General features: G+C 40.9%; 1 protein-coding gene across 1 annotated transcript in view; it reads left to right on the top strand.

The window, feature by feature from the left end:
* Positions 1-20222, top strand: part of LOC124288585 — a 36653-nt gene that overhangs the window by 7525 nt on the left and 8906 nt on the right. The window contains exons 4-18 of the mRNA XM_046725136.1: positions 451-500; positions 1342-1390; positions 3181-3276; positions 4843-4910; positions 5412-5507; positions 5690-5785; positions 7475-7600; positions 8810-9005; positions 9483-9541; positions 9958-10086; positions 14406-14522; positions 15438-15544; positions 17476-17523; positions 17648-18041; positions 18394-18901. Of these exons, the coding sequence (XP_046581092.1) occupies positions 451-500; positions 1342-1390; positions 3181-3276; positions 4843-4910; positions 5412-5507; positions 5690-5785; positions 7475-7600; positions 8810-9005; positions 9483-9541; positions 9958-10086; positions 14406-14522; positions 15438-15544; positions 17476-17523; positions 17648-18041; positions 18394-18901 (2139 nt within the window). The remainder of the gene's footprint in view (positions 1-450; positions 501-1341; positions 1391-3180; positions 3277-4842; positions 4911-5411; positions 5508-5689; positions 5786-7474; positions 7601-8809; positions 9006-9482; positions 9542-9957; positions 10087-14405; positions 14523-15437; positions 15545-17475; positions 17524-17647; positions 18042-18393; positions 18902-20222) is intronic.

Genomic DNA, 20222 nt, shown 5'->3' with positions numbered 1-20222 from the left:
TCACCATGCCCCCTACTAGGACTGGGACGATGCACCGATACATCACGATACATTCTAGTTTGATACAGCTATCGTATCGTCCACTGGTGTATCGATACAAAACAATACACAACTTTGTTTTTTAAAACAGTATTATATTAAACATGTTTAAGTACTTATGTAGAGAAAAATACGGAAGTTTGATAGAGTTACTTGTTTGTTTATTACTACAGTGTTATTGTTATACACAAATACCTTGAAATAAATCATTTTAAATCTTAATACTGTGTCATTCTTTCAAGGTGTATGTATCGTGATATGTATCGTATTGCGGGTAAAATATCGCGATACGTATCGTATCGTCACATAGTGTATCGTCCCAGCCCTACGTCACCTTCTTCCTACACTTCAACAACTATGTATGTCACCATGCCCCCTTCGTCGCCTTCTTCCTACACTTCAACAAATAAGAAAGTCACCATGCCCCCTACCTCGTCTTCTTCCTACACTTCAACAAATATGTAAGTCACCATGCCCCCATCCTTCCTACCTTCCTACACTTAAACTTCCCATAACTTAATATATGTAAGTCACCACCCCCATCCTCTCCTTCTTCCTACACTTCAACAAATATGTAAGTCACCATGCCCCCTTCGTCGCCTTCTTCCTACACTTCAACAAATATGTAAGTCACCAAATGTAAGTCATCCTTGCTGTCTGCTTACTCTTCAGCGAATATGTAAGTCACCATGCCCCCACCTCACTGTCTTCTTACTCTTCAACAAATATTAAGTCACTAGGACTAGCTATACCACAATATACTTTTCTAACGATTGATGCTGTAATATTTTTTCTGGAAAACAGTATGCTGGGGAAAATATGTGAAGTTTTGAAATTATCTCTGTTGTTTAAGTTAAAATCTTCACAGAATTCATTCACAACTGATCTTTCCCATTATAATTAATTGACAAGACTGCTTACTTTACATACTATAAGTTGAATGAAAATGAATAAAGAATCCCTAATAATCCAAACTTATTATCCCACCGGCATGTAATGCGGGGTGATATAGTCGACGCCTTGTCCGTCTGTCCGTCCGTAATCATTTTGTTTCCAGAGCATAACTCAAAAACTGTTCAATATTTTTCAACAAAACTTGGTAGATATATCAAACAGATCCTTAAGTGGTGCCTTTTGCTGTTTGCCGATTTTTGGCATTTATATTTTTCCCGGTTTCCATGGAAACGATTCAGACTTAGTCCCAAAAGGGAGGGGTGGGTTTCGTTTCCGCTTCACCTTCTTTCAATTCTTAAACAATTGTATGGGTATCTTTAACCAGAGTTACATTTTGTATACTTAAAGGAGATTCATGGCATCACCCAGGCACTTGCAGAAGAGCTCTACAACAGAGGTAAGCAACTTGTCTTGACTCAAGAACAGAGAGCTTTTTCCAGAGTACACATGATGTTCACATTCGAACTGACACAGTCTCCAAGACGTACCAGATTATCAATTATCATTTGACTCTATTTTCAGATAATAACTCATAACATTACAATCTGAGGGTTCTTGAATTAATTCTGTTATTTGCTCATTTCTCTTTAGGTATTTAGTGACATCACATGGAGTCGTACAGTCAATGTAAACAAAGGATATCTACACAAATTGGAATAGTATTACACATTTTAGCATATTTTTTAAGTGAATGTAAACCATTATATCTCAGATGTTTAATTATATGTGTAAAGTGGAACTGTTAAAAAAACAAATACAATGTGGAACTGTTAAACCATGCTGTCTGTATAGAACTCTGTGTAGGAGATACAATAGTATTGCATAGTCCTGTGTGAAACAGGTGCTGTCTGTATAGAACTCTGTGTATAGAACTCTGTGTAGGAGAGGTACCATGCTGTCTGTATAGAACTCTGTGTAGGAGAGGTACCATGCTGTCTGTATAGAACTCTGTGTAGGAGAGGGTACCATGCTGTCTGTAGAGTGTGGGAGACCATGCTGTCTGTATAGAACTCTGTGTGGAGAGAGGTACCATGCTGTCTGTATAGAACTCTGTGTGTCTGTATAGAACTCTGTGTAGGAGAGGGTACCATGCTACCATGCTGTCTGTATAGAACTCTGTGTGGGAGAGGTACCATGCTGTCTGTATAGAACTCTGTGTGAGGGAACTCTGTGTGGGAGAGGTACCATGCTGTATGGAGAACTGTATAGCTGTCTGTATAGAACTCTGTGTACAACTCCTGAGAGGTACCATGCTGTACTCATGCTGTCTGTATAGAACTCTGTGTGGGAGAGGTGCTGTCTGTATAGAACTCTGTGTGGGAGAGGTACCATGCTGTCTGTATAGAACTCTGTGTGGGAGAGGTACCATGCTGTCTGTATAGAACTCTGTGTGGGAGAGGTACCATGCTGTCTGTATAGAACTCTGTGTGGGAGAGGTACCATGCTGTCTGTATAGAACTCTGTGTAGGAGAGGTACCATGCTGTCTGTATAGAACTCTGTGTAGGAGAGGGACCATGCTGTCTGTATAGAACTCTGTGTGGGAGAGGTACCATGCTGTCTGTATAGAACTCTGTGTAGGAGAGGTACCATGCTGTCTGTATAGAACTCTGTGTAGGAGAGGTACCATGCTGTCTGTATAGAACTCTGTGTAGGAGAGTGACTTGGTAGATGCATGCAGTGTGTGAAATAGTTTCCACATTTTGCTAGCCAGTCGGGTAGTAGTGCTAGCTATGCCTGAAAGTTACTAGCCCACAGGATCATTCACTAACCAAAAGATCACAAAAATAGATGAGAATAACATATTGCCGGCATGATACGGGTTTCATCATTAAGCTGCTAATATGATGAACATTTTTATCAGGCCATGATCTTGTAATATTTAGAAGTGTTTTATAACTTAAGAGTGATATATTTACAAAATGATCCCATGAAAACTCACTATCCAGTGGTGCCAGTGACTGTAAATTTACTGGCCTGATTGGATTTTTACTAGCCATGGGCTAGTGGGCCAGTGGCTATTTTGTACACTGTATGCATGCTAGTGCCAGTTAGGTAGAATGCTGTACATGATATCATTCATTGGACAATCTTGTCCAAAATAAATTATTTAGAGACTGCCATCGTATTGCTGAAATATGGCAATAAAGAAGAAAGAAACTAATTCAGTTGCCATCGTAACTTTTCAGGGGAGTCAATCCTGCAATCCCACGAGATGTTCCAGATGTCCCCCCTGCAGCTCCACGCACTGACCGAGAGGCTGAAGCTGCCTGAACCAACATGTGGTACTTTAACCATGTTAAAGAGTTATGATGCGTTTCAATAGTTACTTAATGTCCCTCAACACAGTATGTAACCTACTCACATTCTTCTCGCTTCCTGGCGCAATATCTGCCCACATCATACTGGACACAGGTCACAGTTTCTGAAGTATTCACTGCCAACAAATATGTTGGCATGGTCAATGTTAACTGTTCTATATAGTTACTCCCCATCCTGAAAGAGAAATTGGGTCAGACTGTTTCTTCTTATCTTTTGATTGTGACAATATATCAGGAGTTGCAGACCCGTGAAGATTCTTTTTAGTATTGATCTTCAGTAACCCATGCTTGGCGTAAGAGACGACTAACGGGATCAGGTGATCAGGCTCGCTGACTTGGTTGACACATGTCATTGTATCCCAATTACATAGATTGATGCTCATGCAGTTGATCACTGGATTGTCAGGCCCAAACTTGATTATTTGCAGCCCGCTGCCATATATCTGGAATATTGCTCAGTGTGGCGTTAAACAACAAACAAATCAACCAAACCAGGTGTTACAGAAGAATCAAAATACAATTTGTATATTCTCCTGAGATATTAACATTATTTACAGCATCTCAAAAAATCCTAATATGATAAAAAGTGTGTAAAAATGTGTACCAGTATGTAAATAATGATGACTACCTGAATACACTTAGACCTCAGCAATGTTGGACAAGTCCATTTTATGAATGGGGATGTATGTTTGAAATTTTTGTTACGTTTTCACAAAGTGAGTATATATGTTACATTCATACATACTAACTAGCCACTAAAACTAGGATAGTCTAATTTATGATGTCTTCAAGTGCAAGCATATATTTAAAGCTGCAGAAACTTTGTGATAGAACATGTTGCATTGGGTTATATTCCATGCTTCATTCTTCTTACTTCTTTGTGATGTATTGTACAGCTGTCTTATTTTGTTCCATATATATCTGTTATCTTGAGCAATTTAGAAAATAGACTGTTTAACTTGTTTGAAAAGCTCTTGAATATTACCAAGGTGGAACATTATGTCAACATGTTTGTCAGTATTGTTGTCACATACATACTCATGTTATATGATTGCATGGACAGTTCTAAATGTCATCCTCTGTTGGCTATGGCAGGGTCCCTGGGGCATATGACAGCAATTTGTTGTAAGTTGCATCCCTTACTGATGTCAGGATCCGAGGTTATGGTTCTTCAGTTAAAGAGCTCAATACTCTAAACCATGGCTTCTGAAAACTGATTGTTGCTTAGGACCTGGGTAACTCTTGGGCTTGACTTACCCTGACATAAGATCCATGTTGATTCCAGACTAGAATACTGAAAGGAAAACAACCATAAACCCAATTCACTGAGGTAACAAGACATTTTGAAAATAAAAATAAGCACTGCTGCATCTCAAACTAACAAAAAGCTTCTTCTCTCCCAAACATTAACAAGCTTCATGTTGTGTATTGTGTGGCGGCCATATGGTTGTGAACTCTGCTGACTGTGTAGGAAACTGTGGCTGCCTGCGGTAGTTCCGTCCACTAACAGAGTCAACTGTGTATTTTCAGAAAGTGGTGATGTGAAGAAGGACATTGGCCACATCCTGGATTTCATCACAAGAATGAAGAGGCTTAAAGTAAGCAGTTTGTGGCATGTATCCCTTCAACCACACAATGTACCAGCTCACATGGATAATCAGTCTCTGCACAGTTGCTAGTCCCAACAAGTTTCATGGCAGTCCATTACAACCAGGATTTGATTCCCCATATGGGTACAATGTGTGAAGCCCATTTCTGGTGTCTCCCCACCGTGATATTGCTGGAATATTAATAAAAGCAGCGTAAAACTAAACTCACTTATTCACCTGACAACCAGCTTGATACCTGCTGGATGATGATGTATGTCAGTCTTGACGTCCCTGATTACACAGTGACTCGGTTTCAGCAAGGCACATGTCACAATGTGTTCTCTGTTTATCTCTAGTTGTATCCAGAGGAGTATATCTTATAGTCTTCCAAAATGAAAATTCCTTATTATTGCGCATTTCCTTGATAAGTTTGATTGAATGTGTCAAAATGTTGATGGATTCCAACAAAGGTTCTCAGGTGTATTCACATCAGAGTTACCTCCCTTTCAGATCTGTGGCAGCAAGGAGCCAGTTGGTTCAAGCAATATTGATATGAACCAACTTACATTTGATCTCACATTGTTCAAGTCTTTGAAGTATTTAGAGGTGAGTCTTTTACAATTACACACATGACAAGAATACTTGATTCGAACTATTTCAGATTTGATACAGCTACCTTCTCACTTGAAGCGGGTCTTATTACTATTTGTATGGCTCTTGACTTTGTATCAATGCCACGTCCTTTGATTTTTTTTACATCTACTGATTAAGGATGTTTGTGTTTTCAGATATTGAATTGCAGTCCAAAGAATATTGTTGGTTTAGAAACAATAAAACAGACGCTCAAGGAATTCCAGCTATGCAGATCAACTAAAACAGTTCGAGTGAGTAACTTTTCACAATGGCATGTTTAGTTGTGCAGTCTGGATCGCCATGACCTCCTGCTTGCTGAAGAAGATGACTGTGAAGGGATGCAGGAGTGATACTGACTTGGAGTCCCTTGGAGATTCCAGACTTGAATATGTTCCCAGTAGCCCATACTCATCTGATAAATGTTGTGAGAGACGTAAAAAATGGCTGTTTTCAAAGCCTGATTCCTGTGTGGTGTATTGTTTGAATAAATATGTATGAATAAATTCATAACAATGATGTGATGGGTGTAAGGTCATTTGTGAGCGACATTCAAAGATAAGCATTTGTGTTATTTGGTTTCATGCTGAATCCCACCAGCAGATGGCATATTCGGTCTATATGCATGATATGCATGGACGGATCCAGGAATTTTGAAGGGGTGGGTGTTCAAAATTGGCTCTGCCAACGCAAAAGAAAATCTTCAATGTGGTCTTAAATCATTTTCAAAGAGGGGGAGGGGTTTGAACCCTCTGAACCCCTCTCTGGATCCGCCAATGATATGCCTTTCAAATGTCGAATGAAATATAATGAAATATTGGGCACATTATCATCAGGGGCGGCAGGTTCGTACGTTTCTCCGAGACCACAAGTAATGACCTTGAAACCATGGACTCCAAAATTGTTCAGGGTGCAGTGTTTTCCTGTGCCCTTCGAACTTGTATTGTTGGTACAGATGATTTGAATTGTTTGATACTATTCCATACTAATTCCAAGCCAGATATTTAGGGGTTGAATTAATTTCTGTTTCTTATTATCCCGGCGGCATAGTTGTCGCCTCGTCCGTCCATCCGTCCGTCCGTCCGTCTGTCCGTAATCATTTTGTTTCCGGAGCATAACTCAAAGACCGTTCAATATTTTTCAACAAAAATTGGTAGATATGTCAAACATAACCTAAGGTGGTGCCTTTTGCTGTTTACAGATTATTGTCATTTTTATTTTTCTCGGTTTCCATGGAAACGTTTTGGACTTAGTCTTAAAGAGGGGTGGGCTTCGTTTCCGGAGCATAACTCAAAAAACGCTCGATAGTTTTCAACAAGACTTGGTAGATATATCAAACAGATCCTAAAGTTGTGCCTTTTGCTATTTGCAGATTTTTGGCATTTTTATTTTTCCCCGGTTTCCTTGGAAACGATTTGGACTTTGTCCCAAAAGTGAGGGGTGGGCTTCGTTTCCAGAGCATAACTCAAGAACTGTTCAATATTTTTCAAGAAAACTTGGTAGATATATCAAACAGAACCTTAAGTGGTGCCTTTTGCTATTTGCAGATTTTGGGCATTTTTTTTTTCCCGGTTTCAATGGAAACAATTCGGACTTAGTCTCAAAAGGAAGGGGTGGGTTTTGTTTCCGGAGCACAACTCAAAAACTTCTTAATATCTTTCAGTAAAACTTGGCAGATATGTGAGGCAGATCTTGAAGTGGTGCCTTTTGCTATTTGCAGATTTTTGTCATTTATTTTTTTCATGATTTCCATGGAAACGATTTGCACTTAGTCTAAAATCAAGCTGGACTTTAAGTAACTGTCAGATGATTTGTTCTTTCAAATATGTTGGCGCCGGGAGGATATGTCATCTTCTGATGACTCTTGTATTTGTTGTGTCAAGATGTTTGTATATCCTGATGTACACCTCTGAAATACATGTATGAAATGTGCTTGATTGCAGGAGTTCCTTCTTCAAGACATTCCACACTGGCGCGGGGAGGATGGCACACTGCTGGTGTCTTACTGGGAGCATGTGGAGGAAGCCGACATGAGTCACAACTTTATAGTTGAGATTGATGACAGTGTGGTGAGTAGGAGTTGGTCCAGGATCTGATGATTGGGCTTCAAATTCAATATTCATCTGATTAGAATTTTTCACAGGGTGCAATTCCCTTTAACAAATCTGCACTTGGATGGTTTGAAATTGGGTTGTACAGAGACTGCAGTGAGTGTCGTGGGTAAAATATTGATTGTCATGATGTGAATCATGTGATTGTCTCGATCCAGACTTGACTGTGTGCAGACTATCATACAGCTGAAATATTGCTGAATGCAGCAATATGGATACGATCAATCAGTCCACATGATGATGTTGCAGCAATATAGATACGATCAATCAGTCCACATGATGATGTTGCAGCAATATAGATACGATCAATCAGTCCACATGATGATGTTGCAGCAATATAGATACAATCAATCAGTCCACATGATGATGTTGCAGCAATATAGATAATGATCAATCAGTCCACATGATGATGTTGCAGCAATATAGATACATAATCAATCAGTCCACATGATGATGTTGCAGCAATATAGATACAATCAATCAGTCCACATGATGATGTTGCAGCAATATAGATACGATCAATCAGTCCACATGATGATGTTGCAGCAATATAGATATGATCAATCAGTCCACATGATGATGTTGCAGCAATATAGATACGATCAATCAGTCCACATGATGATGTTGAAGTAATATAGATATGATGTTGCAGCATCAATCAGTCCACATGATGATGTTGCAGCAATATAGATAATCGATCAATCAGTCCACATGATGATGTTGCAGCAATATAGATACGATCAATCAGTCCACATGATGATGTTGCAGCAATATAGATACAATCAATCAGTCCACATGATGATGTTGCAGCAATATAGATACAATCAATCAGTCCACATGATGATGTTGCAGCAATATAGATACAATCAATCAGTCCACATGATGATGTTGCATGATACAATCAATCAGTCCACATGATGATGTTGCAGCAATATAGATACAATCAATCAGTCCACATGATGATGTTGCAGTAATATAGATATGATCAATCAGTCCACATGATGATGTTGCAGCAATATAGATATGATCAATCAGTCCACATGATGATGTTGCAGCAATATAGATACAATCAATCAGTCCACATGATGATGTTGCAGTCAGTCCACATGATGATGTTGCAGCAATATAGATACGATCAATCAGTCAGTCCACATGATGATGTTGCAGCAACTCATGCCGAAGGTGGAGCATCTGGACCTCAGTCACAACCAGCTGACAACCATCCAGCACCTGCAGTGGCTCAGCCACCTCACCTTCCTCGACATCTCACACAACAACATCCACAACCTGGACTCCCTGCACACTAAGCTGGGCAACCTGAAGACCCTCAAGTTGGCAGGCAACAAACTGGGGAGCCTTCAGGGTAGGGCATACTAGGACATTGTAGGACTGTACAGAAACTAATGTCATTCAACCAGATCAATATTAGGCATGGAAGAGGTCCTTCCCATAGCCCTAATGTTATAAGGTTAAGATTTTGGGAGCCCATACATTCAAATAATAAGACTATATATATATTAAGAGAAGACATTTAGGACCCAATGACCCTCTTAAACGATGGTTATGGAAATGATTAACATGAACTTGTTTGTTTAATAAAGCAAGTGTTGGATAGTTACATCTGTGATTATAATTCCTGTGTTTAGAGCACTACTCCTATATTGAACTTAAACTCATTCACGTAATGTTTCAGTGGGGCTGCAATGCAATAAATAGTGTTATCAGTTTGTAATGTTTATCATCATGACTAGGTCATTCAGATGTATACTTCATTAATTATAATATAATAAGTTTCAGCTATTATTTTACAATTATTGGAATATGTTTTCCTTTTTCACAGGGTTTTCAAAGTTGTTTAGCCTGGAAATTCTTGATGTCAGCAACAATGAAATTGGACAAGTAAGACTTTGCTTCACTGACATATCAAGACTTGCTTCTATGGCTATACCGGGCAGCCCTTCTACTGGTCTGGGGATGAACAATTTACATAGTCATAAGAAGCACAATGGCTGGGAAGGATGCTTATCTAGTTTTACACTGGCTGCAAACGTTGGATGCTCAGGAATATAATGAATCTTGGTTAAAAAAGTGTGTTGGGTAACTGACTCCTTTGCATTTGACAGACTATTGTTTGTTTGAACGTTTATTCACAATTATCTAGAAGGGCAGTTGAACCAGTGTGGCATTTGTGAAAGCTCAACTAGCACATAGTTGTATGTCACTGCACTTAAAGTCTGATGACTGATGTTAAGTTTGTAGTTTGTCTTGCATGTTTGGTGAGTATTTTGACTGAGACATTATGATGTTGCCCCAAGGTGTCTGATGTCAAGCCTATCGGTGGCCTGCCATGCTTGGAAAACCTGCTGTTGACCGGCAACCCAGTGACCATTGTGCTGGACTACCGAACCAAGGTCCTTGAGGTATTCGGAGACCGGGTCAACGAGGTAGGTACAAGATAACACACAAATACCTTTAAGGTCTTTTGTATTTATTTTTTTGTTGACCACCTGTTGCAGCAAGGAGCTCAATACATTAACCCAATCTACGCAAAAATCTGTTATAAACTGTAAATAATTTTCAGTGGTCCAATGGCTGAGTACTGTATACAGTTCAGGTTAGGACAGGGCAGGAGAGTTTAACTTTACAATTTGCAGAACCGTATTACAGGACAGTATTTCCTGACAGTTTACAGGACAGTAATACAAAACAGTCAGGACAGGACAGTATTACAGGACAGTATTTCCTGACAGTTTACAGGACAGTAATACAAAACAGTCAGGACAGGACAGTATTACAGGACAGTATTTCCTGACAGTTTACAGGACAGTAATACAAAACAGTCAGGACAGGACAGTTTACAGGACAGTATTTCCTGACAGTTTACAGGACAGTAATACAAAACAGTCAGGACAGGACAGTATTACAGGACAGTAATACAAAACAGTCAGGACAGGACAGTATTACAGGACAGTATTTCCTGACAGTTTACAGGACAGTAATACAAAACAGTCAGGACAGGACAGTATTACAGGACAGACAGATTTCCTGACAGTTTACAGGACAGTAATACAAAACAGTCAGGACAGGACAGTTTACAGGACAGTATTTCCTGACAGTTTACAGGACAGTAATACAAAACAGTCAGGACAGGACAGTATTACAGGACAGTAATACAAAACAGTCAGGACAGGACAGTATTACAGGACAGTATTTCCTGACAGTTTACAGGACAGTATTTCCTGACAGTTTACAGGACAGTAATACAAAACAGTCAGGACAGGACAGTATTTCCTGACAGTTTACAGGACAGTAATACAAAACAGTCAGGACAGGACAGTATTTCCTGACAGTATTACAGGACAGTAATACAAAACAGTCAGGACAGAACAGTATTTCCTGACAGTTTACAGGACAGTATTTCCTGACAGTTTACAGGACAGTAATACAAAACAGTCAGGACAGTATTACAGGACAGTAATATAAAACAGTCAGGACAGGACAGTATTACAGGACAGTATTTCCTGACAGTATTACAGGACAGTAATACAAAACAGTCAGGACAGGACAGTATTACAGGACAGTATTTCCTGACAGTTTACAGGACAGTATTTCCTGACAGTTTACAGGACAGTAATACAAAACAGTCAGGACAGGACAGTATTACAGGACAGTAATACAAAACAGTCAGGACAGGACAGTATTACGGGACAGTATTTCCTGACAGTTTACAGGACAGTATTTCCTGACAGTATTACAGGACAGTAATAGAAAACAGTCAGGACAGGACAGTATTACAGAACAGTATTTCCTGACAGTTTACAGGACAGTATTTCCTGACAGTTTACAGGACAGTAATACAAAACAGTCAGGACAGGACAGTATTACAGGACAGTATTTCCTGACAGTTTACAGGACAGTAATACAAAACAGTCAGGACAGGACAGTTTACAGGACAGTATTTCCTGACAGTTTACAGGACAGTAATACAAAACAGTCAGGACAGGACAGTATTACAGGACAGTAATACAAAACAGTCAGGACAGGACAGTATTACAGGACAGTATTTCCTGACAGTTTACAGGACAGTATTTCCTGACAGTTTACAGGACAGTAATACAAAACAGTCAGGACAGGACAGTATTTCCTGACAGTTTACAGGACAGTAATACAAAACAGTCAGGACAGGACAGTATTTCCTGACAGTATTACAGGACAGTAATACAAAACAGTCAGGACAGGACAGTATTTCCTGACAGTTTACAGGACAGTATTTCCTGACAGTTTACAGGACAGTAATACAAAACAGTCAGGACAGGACAGTATTTCCTGACAGTATTACAGGACAGTAATACAAAACAGTCAGGACAGGACAGTATTACAGGACAGTATTTCCTGACAGTTTACAGGACAGTATTTCCTGACAGTTTACAGGACAGTAATACAAAACAGTCAGGACAGGACAGTATTACAGGACAGTAATACAAAACAGTCAGGACAGGACAGTATTTCCTGACAGTTTACAGGACAGTATTTCCTGACAGTATTACAGGACAGTAATACAAAACAGTCAGGACAGGACAGTATTACAGGACAGTATTTCCTGACAGTATTACAGGACAGTAATACAAAACAGTCAGGACAGGACAGTATTACAGGACAGTAATATAAAACAGTCAGGACAGGACAGTATTACAGGACAGTATTTCCTGACAGTATTACAGGACAGTAATACAAAACAGTCAGGACAGGACAGTATTACAGGACAGTAATACAAAACAGTCAGGACAGGACAGTATTACAGGACAGTATTTCCTGACAGTTTACAGGACAGTATTTCCTGACAGTTTACAGGACAGTAATACAAAACAGTCAGGACAGGACAGTATTACAGGACAGTAATACAAAACAGTCAGGACAGGACAGTATTACGGGACAGTATTTCCTGACAGTTTACAGGACAGTATTTCCTGACAGTATTACAGGACAGTAATAGAAAACAGTCAGGACAGGACAGTATTACAGAACAGTATTTCCTGACAGTTTACAGGACAGTATTTCCTGACAGTTTACAGGACAGTAATACAAAACAGTCAGGACAGGACAGTATTTCCTGACAGTATTACAGGACAGTAATACAAAACAGTCAGGACAGGACAGTATTTCCTGACAGTTTACAGGACAGTATTACAGGACAGTATTACAGGACAGTAATACAAAACAGTCAGGACAGGACAGTATTTCCTGACAGTTTACAGGACAGTATTTCCTGACAGTATTACAGGACAGTAATACAAAACAGTCAGGACAGGACAGTATTTCCTGACAGTATTACAGGACAGTAATACAAAACAGTCAGGACAGGACAGTATTACAGGACAGTATTTCCTGACAGTTTACAGGACAGTATTTCCTGACAGTTTACAGGACAGTAATACAAACAGTCAGGACAGGACAGTATTTCCTGACAGTATTACAGGACAGTAATACAAAACAGTCAGGACAGGACAGTATTACAGGACAGTAATACAAAACAGTCAGGACAGGACAGTATTTCCTGACAGTTTACAGGACATTATTTCCTGACAGGACAGTATTACAAGACAGTAATATAAAACAGTCAGGACAAAACAGTATTACAGGACAGTATTTCCTGACAGTTTACAGGACAGTATTTCCTGACAGTTTACAGGACAGTAATACAAACAGTCAGGACAGGACAGTATTTCCTGACAGTATTACAGGACAATAATACAAAACAGTCAGGACAGTATTTCCTGACAGTTTACAGGACATTATTTCCTGACAGGACAGTATTACAAGACAGTAATATAAAACAGTCAGGACAAAACAGTATTACAGGACAGTATTTCCTGACAGTATTACAGGACAGTAATACAAAACAGTCAGGACAGGACAGTATTTCCTGACAGTTTACAGGACAGTATTTCCTGACAGTTTACAGGACAGTAATACAAAACAGTCAGGACAGGACAGTATTACAGGACAGTAATACAAAACAGTCAGGACAGGACAGTATTACAGGACAGTATTTCCTGACAGTATTACAGGACAGTAATACAAAACAGTCAGGACAGGACAGTATTACAGGACAGTATTACAGGACAGTATTACAGGACAGTAATACAAAACAGTCAGGACAGGACAGTATTTCCTGACAGTTTACAGGACAGTATTTCCTGACAGTTTACAGGACAGTAATACAAAACAGTCAGGACAGGACAGTAATACAAAACAGTCAGGACAGGACAGTATTACAGGACAGTATTTCCTGACAGTTTACAGGACAGTATTTCCTGACAGTTTACAGGACAGTAATACAAAACAGTCAGGACAGGACAGTATTACAGGACAGTATTACAGGACAGTATTTCCTGACAGTATTACAGGACAGTAATACAAAACAGTCAGGACAGGACAGTATTTCCTGACAGTTTACAGGACAGTATTTCCTGACAGTTTACAGGACAGTAATACAAAACAGTCAGGACAGGACAGTATTACAGGACAGGACAGTAATACAAAACAGTCAGGACAGGACAGTATTACAGGACAGTATTTCCTGACAGTTTACAGGACAGTAATACAAAACAGTTAGGACAGGACAGTATTTCCTGACAGTTTAAAGGACAGTAATACAAAACAGTCAGGACAGGACAGTGTTACAAGGCAGTCCTAAGCAAATTGTGTAAATCTGCCATGATATAAGTACCATTTATGGCTATATGTGACGACCCATGCACAGGTGGTGCTGGACAACCAGAAGCCCAACCAGAAGGAGCTGGACACTGTGGCAGTGCTGCAGGCTCTCCAGAAGGCCCGTGACAACAAGGACAAGGTGAAGAGGCTCACCCCAAAAAAGGTAGGTAAACCTGCTCACATACTGGAATATATGGGGATATTGCTGGTGAAGGGCTGCAGGCATGTGGGAGTGATTACCCTTGGCATCATGTGGGAGTTATTCCCCCTGGTTTGCTTCTGTGGCTGGTTGTCATTGTGCGTCGTTCATGATCTGAATGGAATGCCAATAGATAACATCTGTACACATGCATCAGGTTCAGTTAAGAAACCATCAAAACTTCAAATGTTATTCATGTTTAAAGTGGCAGTCAGTTCAGGGTTTACCTTTACTTATAACAGTTTCCTTGTGTTTGTAACCCATTGCCACAATTGTGTAATCCTGAACAGTGAACAGATTGAGTTCACAGGCAAGAATTATGATGATGACGATGCATGGATATTCAGGGAAACAGTAAGCATCCTTCTGTGTAATAATCACTTTCACTAACATACCAGTTTACCTGTCTGAAGCCCAGACTATATCTTGTACCTGCATTCTGTATCTGTAACAACATCAACATTAAGGAAGCATTTTCTATCTTCTTTCAGACAAAACATGAACTCTTGGGAATTAGCCATGTCAATCTACCTGTACTTTCTTGTTTATGGACAAGCCCAAGCTAAATTTTGTAAAATGTTCAAATGTGAACTGTTTGGAATATATTTTTTTCCTTTTTAATGATTGCTAAAATTTCCAATTCCAATGTTTGTATTAAGTGACATAAAATCAATCATAGAAATTGTTATTAGTTCTTCAACTCCTGTTGAGTTAAAACTCAATTAATTTTTGAAAAAAATTGGTTTTGTTTACAAGCAAGTTAGGACAAGTACTTCACCCATATTAATTCTTAGTCATTGCCTGAGATTTGTTTTGTTTTTGTGTAATGTTTCTGGACTCCCAGTGAATTTGCTAACACATGACTTGTATGCTTCCTAGACGGCCTCCAGTGCAAGTTTAACTGACTCTGAGTACAGTAGGACCCCCCCCCAAACCTGTTGGGGGAAGCCAGAAATGGCAGCACTTCCCCATCCTCAGGTAATCAAGTATGTATCTCACCCTCTTCCGTACACTGCATGCTAGCTTTGGGAGCCTTGACTGCGCTGCGGGCAACTGCTACTGGCTATATTCTTTTGTTATGTAGAGAATACACTTCATAGGTATGGTGTTATTCTTTCTTCTGCATACTAACAACATTATAGGCGAACTTGCACTCCATGTTTCATGTTGATGGATATTCCATTGGAGAAATGGACTATAAATACACAATGCCTTTTAGAAAGTGGTCAGATGTCGCAAATGTAATATTTGGGATTACACTTTCTGAGTAAAGTACTGATTCTAGTACATATTTTTGTTCACTTCCATCTGTGATTCTGCTGAAATGTTTATCCTTGACCAAAGAGCTGCAGTGATGAAAGAGAGTTTACAGATGGTAAATGTACAGCTCTCATGTAGAATGGCTGTGTTAGTGTGTGATCACAGCCTGATCATATGCTCACACTGCCTGATCACTGGCTTCTATGAAGTGAAATAGCCTACGTTTTGAAGGTGGCATACTGCTGACTTAACAGTCTTCAGGCTGAGCAATATTCGTTACACTGCTATACTGAGTCTAACAAACCCCAGTAGAAGGTCGCGTCAGCTAACAAGTGGACTGAACAATCAGAACACAGCTTACAAAATCGCGAAAGTTAACATTCGCACATACCGTTTGAACCTTTACCTAAAAAACTCGAACGATTCCAAATGCTATTTTCTGCATGATCACATGATACAAATGGAGGAAGCAATGAGTAAACGTCGCTGAAAATAGCGTTTTTGTCAATATGTCATCTTGCGGAAATATAAGCTAATAGTATAACCATGTCATAAGAAACCCCTAAGCGTATATACTGCAGGTCAAATATCTGTGTTTTATGCGTTTGTTGATAGATCAGTGTCAGCGACAAGGGAACAGAAAATCCAAAAACCGTCTTGTAACCCTAACAAGTAGTCATTTGCTGATTGGTTAAATCCGTTCGGCTGTCATTTGTTTGATTGGGCGGTCATAGGTCGCTCAAAGGCTAGCTGACGCGACGTTCTGCTAGGGTTTGTTAGACTCAGTATAGCGGTGTAACGAATAATACTGAGCCTAAGTTTACTTAGACTAGCTGACTTAAAGCCCTTCACTCCTTCACTTTAGCACATGGGGTGACAAGTGGTCATCTGAAATGTCCAACTATTCAACTGGCTGAGCAGATTTGAGTCCCTTGTGCACTTGTGAAACATTTGATGTCTGACTCAACCCCTAGTTTGCCCTATTCTCGGTGTGTCAGTGCATCACACCCATCCGTGTTTGTGGGTTTTCACCAAAGTGGTACAACTGCCTCACCTTTGGCACTCACTCACTCACACACTCACTCACTCACTCACTCACTCACTCACTCACTCACTCACTCACTCACTCACTCACTCACTCACTCACTCACTCACTCACTCACTCACTCACTCACTCACTCACTCACCCACCCACTCACTCACTCACTCACTCACTCACTGTGTAAGACACTTGTAAGACACCTTAGTTTGACCTGGTTCCTATACATTGGTGTTAGCTGATGTTTAGACAAAAATGATTACTGCTGAAGGATGCATAGAGAATCAGTTTGTGATGTATTGATGAGATTGTGGTAGTGACCAGGTTGTTATTAAAGAAACACGCTTAACTACATCTTAGCTGCTTAGCAGACATATACTTCAGTGTAAGCAACTTGTTTATTGGCACATGTGTTCCCTAGGACATCTCTGATGTCTTGCAATCATGATGAGTGAGTTTTAGTATGATGTATACTGATCACTTAAATCTTGGAAAGGATTTCTATTTTCCCACTCTTGAGTACTGTAAAATATACTGCTGCACCTTCTTTGCTTTTGCATTTTTCTTGTCTCAGTTGTGGTTTGAAAGTATGATATCAAATTTGTTTTCCTTTTTCAGTAGATTTAAGACATGGCAGCACACGAGCATTATCAGGATCCCCACTATGTTCTTCTTATAATGGGTTCAGCAGCAGCAGCAGCCCCTTCTTCAGACCAGAACATACTGGACTTAGTAGCAGCCCTTTGTCAAGAACAGAACGGGCTGGTCTTAGTAGCAGCCCATTGTTCAGATCCGAACTAAGCAGCAGCTCCCTCACCGGACCAACACATCACAGACCAATCAGCAGCCCTGTTACAAGAACTGAAGAGGCTGGGCTAACTGGCAGCTCCATCACTGGACCACCACATCAGAGGCCAATCAGCAGCCCTGTTACAAGAGCCGAACAGGCAGAGCTCTGCAGCAGCGCTCTTACTGGGACAGCTCATCACAGGGAGAGCAGCAGCCCAGGCACCAGACCGGAAGAGGCAGACCTACATATTGGTCCGCCATCCAGGCCAGAAGACATTGGGAATGGGAACAGTCCTTCCGCAGACATCTCCAGCACCAGCCCCCTTACAAGATCAGCAGGGATGGGTATCAGCAGATATGAGGAGATTGATGGCCTCACCACCTCCGAACACCAGGTTCATAACTTAGTTCATCAGATGTGTTTTAACCTCAGGAAAGGGCATTTGAAGTTCTGATCATATTTTCTGTATATACCACTTGTATGGAAGGTTATCGTGACATTGACATCTTAAAAATATCAGGGTGATGGGGTAGCCTAGTGGTTAAGGCGTTCACTCGTCACGCCGAAGACGTGGGTTTGATTCCCCACATGGGCACAATGTATGATGTCCATTTTTGGTGTTCCCTGCCGTGATATTGCTGGAATATTGCTAAAACCGGCGTAAAACTAAACTCACTCACTCCAAAAAATATCATTACAGACAGTCAGGAATACTATTTGACCATCTCTTTATGTTTACTCACCAGGGACCCACCTTGTCTCCTGATATGGCACAGTTGAATACTGTGATGGCAGCTGCAGATATGAAATACCTCAAGAAAACAGCAGAATACGATATTCAACAAGCTGACAATGACTCAAAAACAGCTGACAGTGGTAATCAACCAGCTGCCAATGATTCAAAAACAGCTGACAGTGGTAATCAACCAGCTGCCAATGATTCAAAAACAGCTGACAGTGGTAAACAACCAGCGGCCAATGATTCAAAAACAGCTGACAGTGGTAAACAGCCAGCTGCCAATGATTCAAAAACAGCTGACAGTGGTAATCAAGCAGCTGCCAATGATTCAAAAACAGCTGACAGTGGTAATCAACCAGCTGACAATGACTCAAAAACAGCTGACAGTGGTAATCAACCAGCTGCCAATGATTCAAAAACAGCTGACAGTGGTAATCAAGCAGCTGCCAATGACTCAAAAATAGCTGACAGTGGTAATCAAGCAGCTGCCAATGACTCAAAAACAGCTGACAGTGGTAATCAAGCAGCTGAACAACCAGCGGCCAATTTTTAAACTTATCCTATCTCACGGTATGCACTTCTCTCTCTTGATTCGACACTGTTGAGTGGAACGATGTAAACTTTTTGGCCCTAGGCCTCTCTTGTCCATCTGCCCAAGCACTCCATGCTACCCCTATCTCACTATAAGACAGCTTCTTTTTTCCTAGGCCTCTCTCATGCAAAGCATGCATGCATGCACCACTAGCTGCCCATGTGGCACTATAGCTGCCCATGGGAATCATCATTCTCTTTCTTGTCGCACACGAGTGTGGACGTATTTTACTTTGCTCAACGTTTTCAACTTAGTCTACAACATGGGGAAAGTTGACCAGCCAAAGAAGAGGAAAAAATGCTCCCGGTGTAATAAAGTGTTCTCCTTGAGTGATCCACATGGGTATTGTGTTGACTGTATGGGACAGTGTAAATGGGACTCTCGTTGCGATAAATGCAAGGATCTTACCTTCGAGGCGTTTGGTGACTACACTCGGGCTTGCGCTCGTCGTGTTGCTGACAGGGCTCGTTATGCCGCTTCACTTGACGGACCCAGTCCCTCCAAGAAAGGAAAGTTTAAGCGTCCTACTTTGTCTGCTCGGCGGTCACAGTCCCCTCACTAGAATGAAGAGGATTTCATGAGAGCGTCGTCAGATTCTTACTTATCAGAAGATGTTCGGCATTTGTTGGGCTCTCAACATTCCAGCCCGAGTCCTTCGCCTTCGACCACGTCCCGGGTAGTGGTTGTCGAGACTGCTACCACCCCTCAGGATACCTCTACACAGCGGGACCTTCGAACTACACTCTCTGTCTCTCGTTCACCGGACCAGTTATCTCGGCAACCTGGCTTATCTGTTTCGGACAAGAATCAGCTGATCTCTACACCTGACTGCGCAGAGCGCATGCGCAGAAGCCGTTCTCGCTCTCGTCGTTCATCCAGTAGTGAGAGGAACCAGTCTACCTCGCCTCAACGCCTGTCAGTGGTTACTTCACCGTCTCCTTCCCATTCGGCGAAAAGAAGTGTGTCTTGTGTCCAGCTACCTCGATCTTCTGCTTCCCGAAGCCTGCCAGATCGAATCACAGTTCGTCGGATCACGCTTTGCCTGTCCTCTCCCCTCCACCTCGACTTTCGCCGGACTGTCCACCTTCCCCAGAATTAGACCGGCTCTCTACGAAACAGCTTTCGCCGAACCGGTCTTCATCGAAACACCAGTCTAAGAGTCAGCATTCTCTGGATCGATCGTCTGCTAAACGGACTTCACCTAATCGTACTTTGTCGAAACAACGTTCGCCAAAACGGAATGC

This window comes from Haliotis rubra, unplaced genomic scaffold (genome assembly GCF_003918875.1).
Source record: "Haliotis rubra isolate DU_JTF1 unplaced genomic scaffold, ASM391887v1 Scf420, whole genome shotgun sequence".
Classification (NCBI taxonomy): Eukaryota; Metazoa; Mollusca; class Gastropoda; order Lepetellida; family Haliotidae; genus Haliotis; species Haliotis rubra.
Note: the sequence above shows the minus strand (reverse complement) of the source record. Positions and strands in the feature narration are given on the sequence as shown.